This window comes from Nannospalax galili, unplaced genomic scaffold (assembly GCF_000622305.1).
Source record: "Nannospalax galili isolate Female #2095 unplaced genomic scaffold, S.galili_v1.0 scaffold28, whole genome shotgun sequence".
In the NCBI taxonomy this organism is placed as follows: Eukaryota; Metazoa; Chordata; class Mammalia; order Rodentia; family Spalacidae; genus Nannospalax; species Nannospalax galili.
In genome coordinates, this window is record NW_008359594.1 from 1228492 (window position 1) to 1244337 (window position 15846).

At 49.2% G+C, this 15846-nt stretch overlaps 1 protein-coding gene across 1 annotated transcript in view; it reads left to right on the forward strand.

Annotated features, from left to right (window-relative positions):
- Positions 1–2115: 2115 nt before the first annotated feature.
- Adamts7 (ADAM metallopeptidase with thrombospondin type 1 motif 7) overlaps positions 2116–15846 on the forward strand; it is a 44251-nt gene continuing 30520 nt past the window's right edge. Inside the window, exons 1-3 of the mRNA XM_029558806.1 lie at positions 2116–2451; positions 12878–13233; positions 14817–14982. Coding sequence (XP_029414666.1) covers positions 2352–2451; positions 12878–13233; positions 14817–14982 — 622 coding nt within the window. The 5' untranslated portion in view covers positions 2116–2351. The remainder of the gene's footprint in view (positions 2452–12877; positions 13234–14816; positions 14983–15846) is intronic.

Consider the following 15846-nt stretch of genomic DNA (forward strand, 5'->3'; position numbering starts at 1 on the left):
ACAAGTTTGTATTCATCTTTTTCCTTTTACCTCCATGTGGCTGGCTCCTAGTCATTCTGGTCTCACAGCTCAAATGCTACCTCAGACAGTTTTCCCTGACCACCTTATATAGAACAGACCTCTACTTTCAACCCCATTTTGTTTTCTTCAAAATGCTTTTTTTTTTGGTCTTTTTGAGACAGGGTCTCCCAGTAGCTCCAGTTGGCCTAGAACTCGCTATGTAGACCAGGCTGGCCTTGAACTCACAGAGATCTGCCTGCCTCTGCCTCCCAAGCGCTGGGATTAAAGGTATGTGCCACCATGCCCCAAAATGCTTCTTAGTAGCTGATTCTATTTCTGACCTACTTGCTTGTTGGTGTGGCCTCATTTAGAGTGGGGCCTCATCCCTGTTCCCAGCTGCATCTCCTGGGTCTGCAGTGAAACCTAGTATTTGTGGAGTGACCACCTTATGGGGTAGAGGGCATCTCCTGAATGTACTGGGAAGGTCAAGTGGAGATCTATGGGCTTTGACACTTGGGGGGGTGGATGAGAGGTTGAGCCTGAGGTACAACAGGAGACCAAATATAGACAACCCTCTGGAGTAGTGTGAGAAGAGGGCAAACAAGCAGGTGGGAGCTCCAGGGGTCACCTGTCCATCAGTGTCTTTACTAGGAGAAGTTTTAGACTGAGGGTCAGGAGCTCATGGAGACCAAGGACAGAGGACACTATCTGGACTGAGTCCCTTGGGGAGGAACGAGGGAGGACTACAGAACCCTGGGGGAAGCCTTGTTTTCTCATTACTGCAAGGTTCCCGCTCCATCATGTCCAGAGAAAGTGGGTGAGTGCCAATCACGGGACAGACACCTGTTGCAAAGGGTGGGAGGTGAGAGGGTAGAGTAACCTGAATTGTTTCTGCCACTGAACAGCAAAACCAGCTGCTACTAGAGGTGGAGGAGAAAAGGAAGGTGAAGCCAGCAGAGACTGGTGTCTGGGGAGAAAGAGAAGGTGACCAGAGGCTACAGGAAAAACAGTGCAGTGTGGTTGTTCAGGTGAAGGTGCAGAAACACTGGGTGAACAGTCAGGCATCTCATCTGCAGATTTCAGAAGTGTGGGATGGCACAGCCGCATGTGGACCTGAGACTTGAAGGGGCTGAGGTGGAGGGGAATGTCACCAAAGATAATGTCCTGAAATGAGTGGTCATGGGCTACACAGAGGCTAATAGAGCTGGGATGCAGAGGGAACAGAGGAATGAGCTTCCAGGCAAGAGGGAAAGTGCACAGGAGATTGGGCAATAAGATGGGGGGAGGGTTGCTGTGTACCTTGGCTGGCTACACAAAGGCTAATGGAAGGAGTGTGACCATACTAGACAGGCACCCTCACAGCAGAACCAAGGTTAGTGAAGGCTGATGGTGAATGGTGGACCGAGTCTACTCCCGGAAGTATGGGCTAAGGGGATGTGGAAGCCAGAGCCAGAGTTGGGGCTACCAAAGATGCTGGGTGTTTGGTCAGGCCTCTGGGTTGTCAGGTACGGGCTGGTGAGCTTCCAGGCTCCCAGGGCCCCTTGCTGAAAGTCTGTGGGCACTATCCTGATCCACCAAAGTCCCCTGGCTGTTGGCTGAACTCTGTGCTGGCCTTCAGGGCACAGACAATAAAAAGTCTGGAGACAAGGAAAGCAGGAATCTACCTCAAGTGGAAAACTGTTGCCAGTGGAAAGAGGCCCCAGGTCTCTTTATTGAGTTGACTTTGAGGTCAGATCTAGAATCCAGGGCCCTGCCTCATCTGTGTGATCCTGGTTCTTTGGGAGGTGTCCAAGTCCCCTACTTGAGCCTGCTTGGCCCGGGAAGCACAGATTGAGGACAAGGCAGAAACTCCATCCAGCAACTCTAGATTCTTTGGGGGCCCTGGAGGGTACAGGCGGCTCGGACAAGGTCTACCGCCAGGGGACGCCCTCGGCCCTGCGGGCGTTCGGGCATCTGTCCTATGCAGCTGCGATCCCCTGCTCCGCCCTGCTAGCTGTGGGCGGCCAGAACCCTGAGGGGGCGGGACGGGCGGCAGGGGCGGGGGCAGGAGCCCGCGGGGCGGGGCAGGGCCGGCGCCGCGCTCCCCTCCCTCCCTCCCGCCTTCCTTTTCTTTCTTTTCTCCTTCTAGCTCTCTTTTCTTGGTCTCAGCAGTCGGCCGAGGGGGCGGGCCTTGCAGTCTTTGTTGCCCCGGGAGCGAATGCAGCTGCCCGCCGGCCGGAGTCGGGGCCGGGACCGCAAGATCTGCACGCGGCCAGGCATGTCCTGAGTCGGACCCGGGACCCTGCAGGGATCCGCACCCGACAGACAAGCGCATTCCGGAAGGATCGCCTGGCGGCCACCCGGCCTCAACCATGTACGGTCGTCGGAGTCCCGGCAGCCTCGCGCCGCTACTGCGCCGGGTGCTCCTGGTTCTCTGCGCTCTGGCGCGGGGTGTCCCGGGACCTGCCTCAGGTGGGTGGCCGAGCCTCGCGGACCCGCCGGACCCTGCCACCCTCCCTGCATCTCCAGCCCCTTCTCACCTCGGTAGACCCGGCTGGGAACTGGCTCCGCCTGGGACTCGTTGTAAGAGCTCGGGATAGGGCTGGGGTCGGGCAGGCGACGGAGCGATGTCCTCGGCCCGGACGCAGCCTGGCGATGGGGACGATCACGGGAGTAGGCTCCTTGCACTCTGTGGGCTCCAGCTTCCACGCCGCGGGTGCAGGGATGCTCGCACCTCCCGGGACAGCGCTCGTCCGAAAGGCTGGACTCGTCGCGTAGAAGCCGGCTTCTCACCTCTTTCGGGTGGCTCGGCTGGAAATCCAGCCGGCCAGGACACCCTCCGCAACCGCGCCAGGTCGCAGGGCTGCTCGGGTTCCCCCCGGCAGTGTGGGGGGCCGGGTCGGCGCGGCCCTTGCATTTCCTGCCTCCCCCTCCCCCAAGTGTGAAGGCGCTGGTGGGGAATGGGGAGCCGGAGCTTCTTCCTTCGCCCTGGGTTAACTCTCCCGGCCCCACCCGGCCTCAGAAGAGCGTCTGGCGGGTGTCCAGGCTCTTGTTTGGCTGCGACCTGCAGCAGAGCTTCTGTCGAATTCAGAACCGCTGGCCTGAGAATATGAGAGTTAGGGGTGTGGGAGACCCCTGGCCAGGATCTTAAGGAGTTCCAGGTCCCGCTGGTCAAGTATTGGGGAAAGTATCTGTAGGTGAGGGATTCAGGGACACTGCAGGGGAGGAGGGGACTGAGGTTGAAGGGATTGGAAGGATGGATGAACTCTGGGTGGGCTGGACCAGTGTGGAAGGGGCAGGAGCAACCTTGAGGAAAAGCTGCCCTGGCCACTGGCTCTCTAGTGGAGGAACTGTGGCTGTGGGCCTGAACGTAGGGGATATTTAAACCACAGAGAGGAATGGCTAAGGAGAGCAGTGTCCTAGGGAGGTTTGGTCTAGCAAGCTGTAAGACCAGAAGGTGGGGAAGGTGAGGGATGAGACTGGGGACAGATATTTAATGAGCATTCACCGAAGTCCAGCCTCACTCATTCCTATTTCTGGTCATCTCACATGATCTTTGCAAGGCAGGTGATGTAAAACTTTTATGGGTGAGAAAACAGGCCCCCAAAATTAGTGACCTGCCAGTGAGAGTGGCCGAAAGGGGGTGCTTGCACAGTGGGTCCAGGGCCCCTGAAAAAGGTTGTGTGCGTTGGGGGAGGGGTAAATCTCATAAGATTTTGTTGTTTTGTTTGCTTTTTGAGACAGGGTCTCACTGTGTAGTACTAGCTAACCTGGAACTCACTATATAGACCCAGCTGGTCTGGAACTCACACAAACTGTCCTGCCTCTGGCTCCTGAATGCTGGATTAAAGCAATGGGCCACCACACCCAGCAGGATTTTTTTTATGAGGACTGAAGTTCTGAATGTCCTTTGCTTATTCTTGGATAGTGACTGCCATGCATTGGATAGTGACTGCCATACCATTATCTTTGTTAATCTGCTAGACAGACGCCATAGGATTTAGGGAGTCTGTGAGTCCTGCTGTTTGGATTTGCAGCCTCCCCCAACTAATCTGGGCATTAAGGTTCCCCAGGGTAGAAAGTCTATCTCTGGAATCCTTCTAGATATGTAATATGGGGCCCTCCCATCTCTCCCAGTATTTCTGACTGAGGTTGCTGACCTTCTTGTCTTTCTTTAAGCCACTGAATGTTACCTCAAAGGCTGTGCCCTAGGCTCATGTTTACGAAAATTTGTACTAATTTTTTCTCTACCTGTGACAAGTCCAAGGATTTGTTGGGGTTGTAGGGCTCAGTCATGCCTGTCATCCCTCACACAGGCTTTATTTCCCACTGTATTGCTGTGTGCATACCAGGATAGGGCAGAATGTTTCCCAGAGCAAGATGTGTGACACTCACATGCCCCCACTGCTATTTTGCCTGCTTGGCATGTGCCACAGGTCATTTGAAGGGCTGGATTGTTAGTAACTTAGGTTCTTGATAGGGAAGTGAGAGTAAGCACAATATTGACATTTCCCTGGCAGAAGCTCCAAAGGGAAAGTTGTCGCCTAGGGGTGGTAAGCGGAATCTTTAACACTGTAGTGTGGCCTATGGTAGGTGTTCAGTACAATCAGAGCAGTCCTTCTGACCTAGCAGAACACTTGGTCATGAGCCTCTATCATCTTGCTGGCTGGTGCCTGTTGCCATCCCAAAGGAACTTCAGCTCTCCTCCTGTGCCAGTCCACCTGGTGAATGTTTTAGAACCTGCATTTGTCCTTGATGGCATCACTGAGAGTTGCTTATGCTTTAACTTGTTGTACTTCTCTTTAAAATAATTTTTTTTTTGGTCTTTTTGAAACAGGGTCTCCCTGTAGCCCCCATCTGGCCTGGAACTTGCTATGTAGCCCATGCTGGCCTCAAATTCACAAACATCTGACTGCCTACTGGCTACCACATTGGCTACCACACACAGCTTATCTTTTAAAATGTTTTAGGGCTGGGGAGATGGCTGAATAGGTAAAGTGCTTACAAGCATGAGGACCTGAGTACCATTTCAAATGGGCATTTCATGAAGTAGTTCTTCATCTCAGTCCAAGCAAGGGGCATCTCCCCCCTGCACTGGTGCCAGAATGGAGGCCGTGGATGCTGTGTGCCCATCTCTGTTTTGAAAGTAGGATGGTGTATTTTGCATTTCCCTGGACTTTGGAACACCTAATGCTCCCACACAGTGAGCAGCTGAGGGCCACATACCAGGTGCCATGGACCTGGCATTTCATAAGAGAAATGAGCAAACAAGGCTGCTGAGGCAGGTTTGTTTTGAAACAAGGGCCCTTGGCCTAGTTCTTGCTTTTTCCATTTTGGTTAGAGACTCAGTTTTTACTAAGTGAAAGAAAACACAAGCATGATACTAACATGCAGCCTACCTACTATGGTCCCTCAGTGTTAGGCATAATAACAACTATGGGGCTAGAGACAGATGGGGAACATCAGCTGTTATCTAAAGGGCCTCACTGTTCGGCTCCAGCCACTTTTGCCACGTGGGAATTTAGGCCTGACGTATAGAGATAAGACTTTAAGGAAAACTAAGAATTTTAAAGTTTTTGTGTAAAAATCCTATGATTTTTTAGAAAATTTAATTTTTAGTTTCAATGAATTTTTATTTTATTATAAGTATTTTGCCTGCATGTATTTAAGTGTACTATGTGCATGCAATGCCTGTGGAGGCCAGAAGAGAGTGTTAGATCCCCAGAACTAGAATTACTGTATGGTCGTTAGTCACCATGTGGGTGGGTGTTGGGAACTGAACCTGGGTCTTTTGTAAGAGCAGCCAGTGATCTTAACTGCCGAGCCATCTCTCTAGCCCAAGATCCTATAATTTCACCAAAACACTGGCAATTGACTAAAATACTTTTTCAACATTGGTGCTAGCCAAAGCAAACCCAAAACATCAGTAAATAAAAACAGGTCTGTAGCCTGTTTTCATGGAGTTGTAGTCACAAATACCTTTATGAGGACACCAGGGCAGTAAGCCTGCAGTGACTTCAGAATGCTAGTCACTGAAATGACCTGACTGGAACATCTGGGAAGGTATGATTACATAGCATAAGCATACTGGCACCCCACAGTCAATATGTGGGCTAGAAATTTGTGGGCTAGGTCCTATTTTTTTTCTTTTTTTTTTTTTTTTGGTCTTTTTGAGACAGGGTCTCCCTGTAGTCCCAGCTGGCCTGGAACTCCCTTATGTAGACAAGGTTGGCCTTGAGCTCACAAAGATCTTCCTGCATCTGCCTCCCAAGTGCTGGGATTAAAGGCTGTGTGCCACCATGCCCAGCTTGTGCCTGTAGTTTTTCAAAGCTCTGTAGGTACTGCTGATGGTCAGCCAAGTTCATTCTCAGTGGGAGATTCCCTCACTTCCTCATGCCCCAGGTCCTAGAGGCTCATGTTAAAAGCACAGCTTCCCTCGTCCTGGATGCTGATTCAGTGAGGCTGGGATGAGGCCTGGGAATTTGTTTTTAAAAAATTCTCTTGTCCAGGAAGTCTGGGAACTCTTTGCACTCACCACCCCCCTGAAGCTCATTGATGGGAAAGATTTGCTCAGAGCTACACAGCAATTCTCTCTGGCTCAGCTGGCTTATGACTCTTGGAGAAGGCACTTGGAGGCCTGTGCTAGTAGGACAGCTGTGGGCAGAGGGCATTGTCATGAGCAGGGGCACATCATTGGTATGTGGAGGGCACCCTGTATGAGCTCTGGCAGGAGATGGATAAGTTTGGTTCTGTAACATGACCATGGGGGAGCCTCTGAGTAGGCTCAGTATCCTAACTTGGTAGGCAGGAGCAAAGAGTCCTTGGGGCACATCTGCAAGACACTTGAACCAGGATATTCCCATGGGCCTGAGGAGTCACTGTCATGAACAGCCAAGTTTCCCAGGAGCTGTCTGGGCAGGACCTGGACTGAGAGAATATCAGAGTGTGCTAACTGCTCAGAATCTAGACACTGCAGAGAGGGTAAGGGTTGGGGGACAACAGCATGTGACTCAGAGAGCACTGTCACAGTGTGGGTAAATGTGCACAAGAGATTTTTTTTTTTGTCTTTTTGACTTGTTTTGAGATTTGTATATATCCCAGGCTGGTCTCAAACTCCCTATGTAGCCAAGGCTGACCTTGAGCTTCTGATCTTCCTCGACCTTCCAAATGCTAGAATTATAGGTATACACTATTACGCCCAGTTCTTTGCAGTTTTGGGGACTGAATCCAGGGTTTTGTGTGTGTGAGGCAGGCACTCTACCAACTGAACCTTATCCCTAGCCCTGTGAGATTTCTTTTAAAGACTAGGTATGGACTTCCCAAAGAAACTTGTCTAATCCAAATTCTTTACAAAATTGGGAAACTTGGGTTCAAGTCTTAATTCTGCCACTCTTTGTGTGTGACTTTGGGTTAGTGTCTACCTCTATGAGTCTCCCTTTGCTTTCTTACCAAGAAAGCAGTCTGGCGGACCATATTCAAGTGTCTTAACCTAGGGTCTTCAGCCTAAGGGATCACAAATCCTAGGGAATCTATGAACTTGGATTGGAAATTTTTACATCTCTTTCAGGGTCTTACTATATAATCCTGGCTAGTCTAGAACTCAGAGATCTACCTGCCTCTGCTTCATTAGTGCTAGGATCAAAGGTGTATGCCACCACACCCAGCCTACATCTGTAATTTTTATACCTTCTAAATGGTATTTAACATTTCCTTGAATATTACTAGCAAATTTAAATTACAAAATATGAACCTTTAATTAGAAATATTACCAACAAATCCTAATAGTGTGAGTGTATATTTGTGTGTGTGTGTGTATATACGTGTTCATGTACACGTGTGTGTGTAGTACAGAGGACAACCTTGGGTGTTATCCTCAGGAATACTGTACTTCCTTTGAGACAGAGTCACTCATTGGCCCAGCACTCACCAGTTTAGCCAGGCTAGCTGGCCTTTGAGTCCCCAGGGATCCTCCTGTCTCACTGGGATTATATGCATGATTCACCGCACCTGACTTTTTATGTGGGTCTGGGGCTTGAACGCATTCTCACAAGGCAAGCACTTTATTGACTGAGTCCTGCAGATAGTTTTCTTATCTCATTACACTTGATGCAGATACTTTGAATTGTTTTTATACTCATCACTGCTTCAAAATGACTAGAGTTGCCATTAGACATTGTTTAATGATTCAGTAAATGACTACGTAATTCCATACTCTACTTTTAAAGTTATTTTGATAGCTGTCTTTCAATATAATCAATTTCCTTGGTCCTCCTTTTTCTGAGACGAAATCATGGCAAACAAACAAGCAAACCTGAAGAATCCTTGCCTTTCCAGGAAATCTTAAGAGGACAGAGTGACAGGGAGAGTTTTTCAAGCCCTAAAGGCTTGTGCTGAGCTCTGTAGGCTTTCTCCAGCCCTGGAGCCCTTCCTTCATAGAAGCTTTTGCAGAGAAAGAACTCAGGGCCACTATGGACTCTCCTCTCTGGAAGTTTAAGCCAAAATAAACTCTTTTGTAATTGAAAAAAAAGAAAAAAAGAAAGAAAAGAAAGAAAGAAAAAGAATCAGGGCTACTGCATTGAGATGGGTAGACTGGCTTCAGAGAGTCCCACCTGGGTGGTCCTCCCCATCCCAGGAGGCCAACAAACACTTGCAGACCCCCACAGGCACCTGAGAACACATTTTGTAATGTACCAGAGGAGTGACAATCCTAACAATGGTTATTGAAGTTGGTGGGCCAAGTGCTGCTCTATAGGGTAGCTCAGTACATTCAGTTCCCAGGAGAGCCCCCAAAGTCTAAGTTCTGTTATTATTCCATTGACACATTCATTCAACAAACATTTCCTGAAAAACAACTAAGTTCCAGACACTTCCAGCACTTAGAATCTTCAACAAAGAATATAAAGATTCTTGCCTTCCTAAAGGTTACATTGGGAGAGAAAAACTAAAAGGGAAACATAATGAAAATGTTAAATGATGGGGTGTGTCAGAGCGCCATGAGGGAAAATAAGGCTGAGATGACAGAGGAGCCAGTGAGTCACAGCATTAAAATAAAATTGAGGAAGGCTTCACAGAGAGACATTTGAGCAAGGACTTGAAGGAGGTTGTCATGAATAGACTGTGTCAGAAACAGACATATGTATATCTTAACCCAATGTCAGAATTTACATTAAGTTGGTTGGTTGTAATTCACCAAGTACTCCCCATTTTACTTGATACTGTGGCCATTAGCAAACAGGTTTGTGTTTAGTGTGTGTGTACTTGTACTTGTTAATGTGTGTGCACATGCATGTGTGTGCATGTGGAGGCTGGAGGTAGACATTGGGCATTTTTTTCCTCCATTCTCCACATTTATTTAAAATTTTATATATGTGAGTATTTTGGCTGCGTGTATGTATGTAAGTGCACCAAATGCATGGAATGCCCATGGAGATCAGAAGAGGGCGCCAGATCTCTCGGAACTGGAGTTAAGAATGGTTGTTAGCTGCCATGTGGGTGCTAGAAACTGAACCAGGGTCCTCTGGAAGAGCAGCCAAGTGCTGAGCCATCTCTCTAGCCCCTCTACCTTTGTTTTTTGAAACAATGTTTTTCACTGAACCTGAAGCTCATCAGTTGAGCTAGTCTAGCTGGCCAATGACCTTCAGGGTTCTGCCTGATTCCACACCCCCTTCCCAGGTCACTGGTCCATGACACCATGCCTGTTTTTTTTTAATGTGTGTTCTAGAGATTTGAACTCAAGTCCTCAGGCTTGTGCAGCAGGTTCTTTAACCGCGGAGCCATCTCCCCAGCCCCCAGCAAACAAGGTCTTTTTTTTTTTTAATTTTTTTTTATTATTTTTATTGTATGTGTATGAGTGTATTACCTGCATGTATGTGAGTGCACCTGTGTCATGCAGTGCCATGGAGGTCAGAAGAGGGCTTCGGATTCCCCTGGAACTGGAGTTAAGAATGGTTTGTAGCTGCCATGTGGGTGCTGGGAATTGAACACAGGTCCTCTGCAAGAGCAGTCAGTGCTCTTAACCCCACAAATAAGGTCTTTTATTCTCATCATTAAAAAAAATTCATGTATGTGTGTGTGTGTGTGTGTGTGTGTGCAGCATGTATGTATACGTGTAGAAGACAGAGAACAACCTTGGGTATCATCATTAGGAGCTCTGTCTACCTCATTTGAGACAGTCTCTTATTGGTCTGAGCTCATCAATTAGATTAGAATGGCTGACTAGGAAGCTTAGGGATCTTCCTATCCGTCTGCCCAGTGCTAGGATTAAAAGCCCATGCCACCACGCCTGGGTTAGTTTTTCTTTTTCTATTGTTTTTTTTTGTTGTTGTTTGTTTGTTTTGTTTTGTTTTTTTTTTTTAATTATCTATGGGGCTAGAGAGATGGCTCAGCAGTTAAGAACACTGGTTGTTCTTGCAGAAGACCCGGGTTCGAATCCCAGCACCCACATGGCAGCTAATAACAGTACGGAACTCCAGTTCCAGGGGATCCGACAGCCTCTTCTGTCCTCCGTGGGCATTACACAACATAGGTGCACTTGCCTACACACAGGCAATACACGTAAAATAATTTTTTAAAAAAATTTAAAAAATTTATGTATATGAGTGTTATGCCAGCATGTAAGTGCACCCTTGTCATGCAATGCCTGAGGAGGACAGAAAAAGGCATTGGATCCTCTGGAACTGGAGCTATGTACTGTTAGCTGCCATGTGGGTGCTGGGGATTGAGCCCAGTTCTTCTGCAAGAGCAGGCAGTAATCTTAATCACTGAGCCAACTCTCCAGTCCCTAATTTTTTTTTTTTTTTTTGGCGGGGTGGGGAGGGGACGACAGGATCTCCCTACTCTCAGCCCGCCTGGAAGTCACTATTTGGACTAGGCTGGCCTCAGTCTCACAGAGATCCACTTGCTTCTACTTCCTGAACCCTGGGGTTAAAGGTGCATGCTACCACGTCCCCTGTGTTTTTCTTTTTTTTTCTTTAACCTAGGTTCTGGGCATTGAATTCAAATCTTCATGCTTACATAGCAAGCACTTTACCAACTGAGCTATTCTTCCAGCCCCTAACCTCATCTTAATTATTAATATTAACTCTTTGATGCACATCATGCTCTACATCATATATATATATATATATACACATATATATGTTATAGAATGACTAAGAGAGGGTTAAAGAGGCAGCAGGGTTCAAAGCAGGGAAGAGATGAAGATTTATGAATAACAAGTGAATGAGCTATTCAAGGCTCAGAGTTAGCAAATGCAGATCTAGATGGCTACAGTTTTGAGTGTCAGTTTGAAATGGGCCATGTGTCCCTGGCAGAGAAACTACTTGAGCTACAGCCCTGGACCAGATGGAGTTCCCTCACTGGCATTTTTCCTGAATAAGGTTTGTGATGAATGATGGGGTAGTGGATCAGCCCTGCTACATCTCAGTCTTAGAAGTGCTCCTTTTATAGTTCAAGGTGAGAAGGCTCCATCTGGTGTGAAAAGCTTATGTGTCTGGTGTTTCTGATATTATTTGGTATATTCATAGGTGTAATTCTTTTTTTCAAGATAGGGTCTTCCTATAGCACTAACAGGCCTGGAACTCGCTATATAGACCAGGCTGGCCTCAGTCTCACAAAGATCTGCCTGCCTCTGCCTCCTGAGTGCTTGGATTAAAGATGTACACCATTATTTCCAGCTATAAGTATAATTCTTTATTGGCACATATAAATTATTTACCAGTCAGGGCCTCATGGTGTTCTAGGAAATGGAAGTTGTTCACTTGTATAAACAAAATGCTATCATTTTTTCAAAATTTAAAAATTTTTTATTTTATGTATATGTGTGCATTACCTGCATGTAGGTAAGTGCACCCGTGTCGTTCAGTGCCCTCGGAGGACAGAAGACGCTGTTGGATCCCTTGGAACTGGAGTTGTGGACAGTTGTTAGCTACCATGTGGGTGTTGGGATTCAAACCCGGGTCTTCTGCAAGAACAACCAGTGTTGTTAACTGCTGAGCCGCCTCTCCAGCCCCCAAATGCTATCTTTTTTACCTTGACACAAAGTGAAGTGACCGATGAAAATTGTTGGGCTGACTGAGGGCCAGGCTCAGCCTGAAAGCTGCTGTTCTGACAACATAGAGTAGCTCAGAGCAAAGGTGAAAGAGACAGAAGAGTGTGCTAGACACAGGGAACACTAGTGCAAAATCCTGACATGGGAGTCCCTGCTGAGGGTCTCAAGAGACCTGTGCGACCTGTGGAGGGAGGGTTCTAAGGAGGAGTAGTTGGAGAGGAGATTGGAGAAGTCCCCTTGCCTAGGGCCTCCTTCACCACTGTCTTCTGCTCTAAGTGAGATGAGAGTTACCTCAGGATTGTAAGCAGAGTAGGACTGTGGGCTGCCATGTTGAAAATAGATCTACTGAGGGCTCCTCAGGGGGAAGCAGGGAGGTGGGTTAAGAAGTTACTGTGGGCGGGGTGTGGTGGTGCCAGCCTTTAGTCCCAGCACTCAGGAGGCAGAGGCATCAGGATCTCTGTGACTCCAAGGCATAGCCAGTTCCAGGTCAGCTGGGACTACAGGGAGACCCTGTCTCAAAAAGGCCAAAAAAAAAAAAAAGTCACTGTGAGAATTCAGATGACGTTATTGAAGTGGAGAGATGAAATAACAGAGCTAGTAGAAAGCACAGAGAATTTAGTTTTGCTTTTCCCGAGATAGGGTATTGCTATATAGTAGAGGCTGCCCTCCTACTCCAAGTGGTCCCACGGGCCTGAGCCCTGCGGTTATAGGCCTGCTTTACCATGCTCTGCTAGTAGGGATTTGAGCGTCTACGCGTTCTGACCCCAATTGCCTTCTCTCAGCCGCCCCTTCTCTGGTCCCTCGTGATCAGTTTGAAACTTGGACTTACATGCAGCCCTCTCCCTGCAGGTCTCACAACTGAGGGTCGGGAGGCCCTGGACATCGTGCACCCGGTACGTGTGGATGCTGGGGGCTCCTTCCTGTCCTACGAGCTGTGGCCACGGGTGCTGCGCAAGCGGGATGTGTCTCGGCTCCGGGCCTCCTCCGCTTTCTACCAGCTGCAGTACCGTGGGCGAGAGCTGCTCTTCAACCTGACCGCCAACCCGCACCTGTTGGCGCCAGGTTTTGTGAGTGAGATTCGGCGTCGCAGCAATCTGGGCCACACATATATCCGAACCCATGTCCCAGCCTGCTACCTGCTCGGTGATGTGCAGGACCCAGAACTGGAAGGTGGCCTTGCAGCCATCAGTGCTTGTGATGGCCTAGTAAGTTCTCTGGGGTGTGCATCTGGAGGGGATGGGGTGGGTGCCACACTGGCTGTGCCTCTAGCTTTGTCACACAGTTGCCTGGTGGCTTTGACCAATGCCCTTTTTCTCAGCCAGTCTCCATGAAGGAAAGTGTGGCACGTCTGTAGGACAGCAAATCTGAAAGTTCTATGTGAGCCAGATTCCCATGGGTCTATTAAAATGATTTTTGGCAGGGTGGGTATGGTTTAGGAACCAACCCTTGCATTCCTGAAAATGTCCCAGGTAGGATAGAAGGTGCTGGATTCCGTGTGGAGCACCAGTGTTTGCAGAGGCCAAGCAAACAGCTCTTCCTCTGGGTTATCAGTTAGGACTAATGCTCTGCAGCAACCTAGTTAGGTTCCTTGCCCTTAGCCACTTCGTAGCTCAGACCAGAGCTCCCAGGAAAGCCTTCTGCTTCCTGTCTTTACCAGGCTCAAAAGTGATGCTGGCTCTACCTGCAGTCCTAATTGTCCCCTTTCTGCTTCTGCCCTCCAAGCTCCTGGTGGGGGGTGGGGGTGCAGGCATGGAGTGGACTTTATGCATACACGAAAGCCCGGCTTTCAAATAGCTCTCAGCTGAGATGGCTCAGGCAAAAGTCATGGGCCCAGTGACGTAGCACACATGATGGGCCTCAGAATACCTGGGCCCCAGAAGCCCATGTGTGTAGTAACATGTTCTGGTTTAGGAGCCTGTGTTTGCCTCTCAGATGTAGCTCCCTATGTGGGGACCCAGGTATAGGGGACATGGTTCCTATTCTACAGATAAGGAAACAGGCTTTGAGAGGAACTTGCCCAAGGTCACCAGTTAGTTTCTAGAGCAGGTGCATTTTATAGCACCCTGGGCTCCTTGACTCTGAATGACCCATGGGGTCTAATTGATGCCAGAAGGGAAAGTCTGAGGAAGCTCACACCTTCTTCTTGTTGGAATGGTAGCTTCCCTAGGGCATAGGAGGCTGCCTGGATGGTTCAGGACCATTCCCTGAACTCTTGATGCCAAACACAGTGTCCAAAGTGCCCCTGCCAGCATCCCTTCTTTGTCCAGCTGTGGACCCGAGGAGCAGGTTGTTTTGGTGGTAATGGCATCTGGGTGCCTTGGGTGTGGCAGAGCTGCTTTTGAGTGATTCATCGCCTCAGGGAGACTGAAGGTCCATCAGAAGTTATGGCCAGCTGGAAGGGACCATAGTGGTGTGCAAAGGAGCTGCAAAACAGCTTGGAGGCCTGGACATGGGCTGCCTGACTCGGCAGGGTTGCCTGGGACTGTGGACGATGCAGACCCCTTTCTCCCTCCTAATGGTGTGAGGAGCAGAATTCTCAGAGATGTTTTGAGAAGCATCTAGAAAGAGCCTGAGCTCTGCTTTGAAGCCTTTGGCTGTGTGGAACAGCAGGGAAAGATGCAAAGCATCAGTGATGGCCCAGCTGGAGGGAGTCACCCTATATGTCTGTGGTTGGTTCAGGTGGGGGGAGGTACTGGTGGAGGTCAGCTGGGCAGGAGAGGCCTCTGGGGTGTGTGGAAAGGCAGCAGGTGCCAGCCTTCCCCGTGTGACCCTCATGATCCTTCCCCAGAAAGGTGTGTTCCAACTCTCCAATGAGGACTACTTCATTGAGCCCTTGGATGGAGTTCCAGCCCAGCCCGGACATGCCCAACCCCACTTGGTGTACAAGCGCCAAGCCCCTGAGCCTCAGGCCAAGCAGGATAGCTCTAGGGCTTCTGGCACTTGTGGGGTGCAAGGTATGTACTTCCCCATGGAACTGTGACAGGGGATGACCTGAAGACACAGGGCCTTTCTAGAAACCTCTCTCAATACCTCCATGCCCAGCTCCCCTGATTAGAGGTACATAGATAGATGATAGATAGATAGATAGATAGATAGATAGATAGATAGATAGATAGATAGATAGATGGATAAAAGAGGTGGAATGAATAGAAACACTGGCAGGCTTCCATCACAGCCTTTGATGTGCCATGGGCCTGTGACCTGGGCCTGTCAGGTTGCCCAGAAGATTTCCTGGACTGGCCCTCCTGCTGCTGCTCACCTGCCTGCCCTCCTTGGCACTCCATCTTCCTCTGCTCCCTGCTCATATTGCTAAGGGCACCTCTGACTCCAACGACTGTTCTCCAAGTGGCTGGGCCATCCGTGGCCTGTCCCCCCGGGCTATTGTTGAGGAACCTCCTGCCTTCCTTGCCCATCTTCCATCCAGAGTAACCGACCTCTGTTACTGGTGGCCTGCTGCTCAGTGCCTGGCATCTCCACTACGGAAGACTTCGGACAAGGAGCTGTCTACCAGAGGCTGCTCAGCTCACATGCCAACCTGTGGCTGCCCGCATCTCAGGGACTCCATTTGTCCACAGAGACATAGCTCGTGGCCTCAGCTTCCCTAGTTTCATAGATGTGCTTCCTTCTCTACCTTGAGGCAGCCCAAGGTAGAGGAGCAGGCCATCAATGGATCTGGGTCTTGACTATTCCCAGGTTGAAGGTTAGACCACTAACCCCTCAGCCAGGGAGGGAGCAACATGGGGAACCAGGGACCCAGTCTCTGGCTTTGTGGACCCAGGAACTTCCCTCAGCTAGGCACAAGACTTTACTGTTTTTTT